Genomic DNA, 1,734 nt, shown 5'->3' with positions numbered 1-1,734 from the left:
TATCCCAACATTCCAGCTTTTATAGTTCCTGAGAGCGAGATGTGCGTTCGGACAGTGTATGTAATTTGTAAAAGCAGTTTCACAATAGAATACTAGAAAAACCGTACCATAAAACTGTGCTTAAAATTTATTAAAATAAACGATTTTTTATAATATTTCCGATTTGAAAACAAAACTTATACATATATTATTTCATTGCTCACCGTCACATAGCCAAGTAAACAGGTTATTTATATAGCTGTCACTTTAATTTGTATTTATTATTTTTTCACTTGGATAATAACCCGGCGACGGCTAAATCGTAGAACTGTAAGTAGGAGTAAGTAATCTCCAAATGGTTCTTTCGATTCCAGTACCAAATGTTCGAAAAGTACTTGGACGAAATCATAGCATCGCTGCTTAGCTGGAAGATCGATAGAAAAATGATGGTCCCTGAATCAGATATAGTAAAATTATTAAAGCAGGCTCGCCAGGTTCTTATGTCAGAACCAATGCTGTTACCTGTGGAGGCTCCTGTCAACGTGCTTGGAGACATACATGGCCAGTATAATGACCTCCTACGTTATTTCGAGACATCTGGGCATCCCCCAACAAAGCGTTATTTGATGCTGGGCGACTATGTGGACAGAGGAAAATACTCGGTGGAGACCCTAACGCTCTTGCTGGCATATAAAGTGCGTTATCCGACGAGCATACACTTACTACGAGGAAATCATGAATCAGCGGCTATTAATCGCTATTATGGATTTTACGATGAATGCAAACGGCGTTTTACTATACGCCTATGGCGGATGTTTGTAGATTGCTACGACTGCCTTCCGGTGGCTGCAATCATTAACTCAAAGATTTTCTGTTGCCACGGAGGACTAAGTCCATCTCTACACAATTTGAATGATATTCAACATTTACAAAGACCAGCGGAAGTAGACAGGAACGGACTTCTATGCGACTTGCTTTGGTCGGATCCAGATCCAACTGCCATCGGTTGGGAAAAGAATTCTCGGGGAGTAAGCTTCACCTTTGGGGTTGATATCGTAGAGGCATTTTTATCACGTTTTAGCTTTGATCTGATATGTCGTGCTCATCAAGTTGTTGAAGATGGTTACGAGTTTTTTGCCAAACGTCAACTAATAACTGTTTTCTCGGCCGTTAATTATTGCGGGGAGTTTGATAATGCCGGTGCTATGATGTGTGTGGACGCCGAGCTAAATATAACGCTGGTAGTGATGAAACCTAAGAAACGGATAGCTATTTCAACAAAGCATGTTGTTGAAAAATTGCCTGAATATTTGTAATTTAGTAAAGCATTAAGGTATACACAGGTGTGGAACACAAAATATATTTTTGAATCTTAGTCGCAGTTAATTTGTCTTAATATTTTCATATTCCAGCAAAGATACTTTACATATATTAATTTAGTAGAAGGAACTCGTAGAGTAAAAGTAAACGGACATGGTCAAGTCGACTCGACTATTGATCCTGATCAAGAAACGCTTCCTTCAGCGTGTTACATAGTTTTCAACGAATCCAGTATAGATTCTATTACTCTACGAGTAACGGGTATAACAAGAGTGATTGGTGCATTCGATTCCCCGACTATCAGATAACAGTTACCATATTCTCAGTTAGAAATAGGGAAATAAAATTAGAAAAATATTTTAAAATTTTCAGAAGTGTGGGCGTGACCGCTTTGTAGGTGTAAGGAGGTGGGGTGGTTTTGATATACCGGTAGAA

General features: G+C 38.7%; 1 protein-coding gene across 1 annotated transcript; it reads left to right on the top strand.

The window, feature by feature from the left end:
- The first annotated feature begins 268 nt into the window (after positions 1-268).
- LOC117150020 (serine/threonine-protein phosphatase PP1-like) lies at positions 269-1,349 on the top strand. The gene has a single exon (XM_033316896.1). The coding sequence runs from the start codon at positions 360-362 to the stop codon at positions 1,293-1,295; it is 936 nt and encodes a 311-aa protein (XP_033172787.1). The 5' UTR covers positions 269-359; the 3' UTR covers positions 1,296-1,349.
- Positions 1,350-1,734: the final 385 nt, after the last annotated feature.

The sequence above is a fragment of the Drosophila mauritiana genome, unplaced genomic scaffold (genome assembly GCF_004382145.1).
Source record: "Drosophila mauritiana strain mau12 unplaced genomic scaffold, ASM438214v1 Y_23, whole genome shotgun sequence".
In the NCBI taxonomy this organism is placed as follows: Eukaryota; Metazoa; Arthropoda; class Insecta; order Diptera; family Drosophilidae; genus Drosophila; species Drosophila mauritiana.
This window is presented reverse-complemented; position numbering and strand designations above follow the sequence as displayed.